The sequence below is a fragment of the Penaeus monodon genome, chromosome 28 (genome assembly GCF_015228065.2).
Source record: "Penaeus monodon isolate SGIC_2016 chromosome 28, NSTDA_Pmon_1, whole genome shotgun sequence".
In the NCBI taxonomy this organism is placed as follows: domain Eukaryota; kingdom Metazoa; phylum Arthropoda; class Malacostraca; order Decapoda; family Penaeidae; genus Penaeus; species Penaeus monodon.
Genome location: NC_051413.1, coordinates 2,123,547 through 2,124,094, shown reverse-complemented (window position 1 = coordinate 2,124,094; position 548 = coordinate 2,123,547). Strand labels below are relative to the sequence as shown.

Genomic DNA, 548 nt, shown 5'->3' with positions numbered 1-548 from the left:
GTGGTTGTACCCAGTAACTTGCAAAGTATTATGTCAGTAAATTTGCATAATGGTAATTTACAGACTCAAGGGAGAGGAGACTAATAGTAATTTCAGTGGTATTTAGAACTAATAAGAGCACTGAATTTTATTTATGCTTCATTTGAATATTTCATGCAAATACCCATGACCAATTACATTTATCTTTTCATTTCCCAGATATGATTGTATTTTTGATAAATACGGACTTTGGGGAAATGCTTAATGATAATGATCAATAAAAGGTCTCTTGATTTTATTGGTCGTGTTATAAAGATGAATGAGTTTGGGTAAAGGGGCTGGTGGATATGTGTGCAATGTTATGAAAGGTGTGATAGGATTTCATGAGAGCCATTCTGTCTTGCAGAGTGGAAGAGGTGAGGGCAGCTCAGTCACAAGTGCAGATGGACCTTCCCCATGTCGTTGCTGCCTCTCTGCGGCCGGTGGTGGAGGCCACACTCAGGAGCGAGATGCGAAATAGTGTAGTACCAGGTATGCATATTTCGTCTTGCTGCTCTCCTCAAATCACC

The 548-nt window shown here is 40.0% G+C and overlaps 1 protein-coding gene across 1 annotated transcript in view; it reads left to right on the top strand.

The window, feature by feature from the left end:
- The window catches only part of LOC119590900 (enhancer of mRNA-decapping protein 4-like), a gene marked incomplete in the record, with an annotated part of 21,972 nt that overhangs the window by 17,876 nt on the left and 3,548 nt on the right, over window positions 1-548 (top strand). Inside the window, 1 exon segment of the mRNA XM_037939636.1 lies at window positions 386-510. Within this exon segment, the coding sequence (XP_037795564.1) occupies window positions 386-510 (125 nt within the window).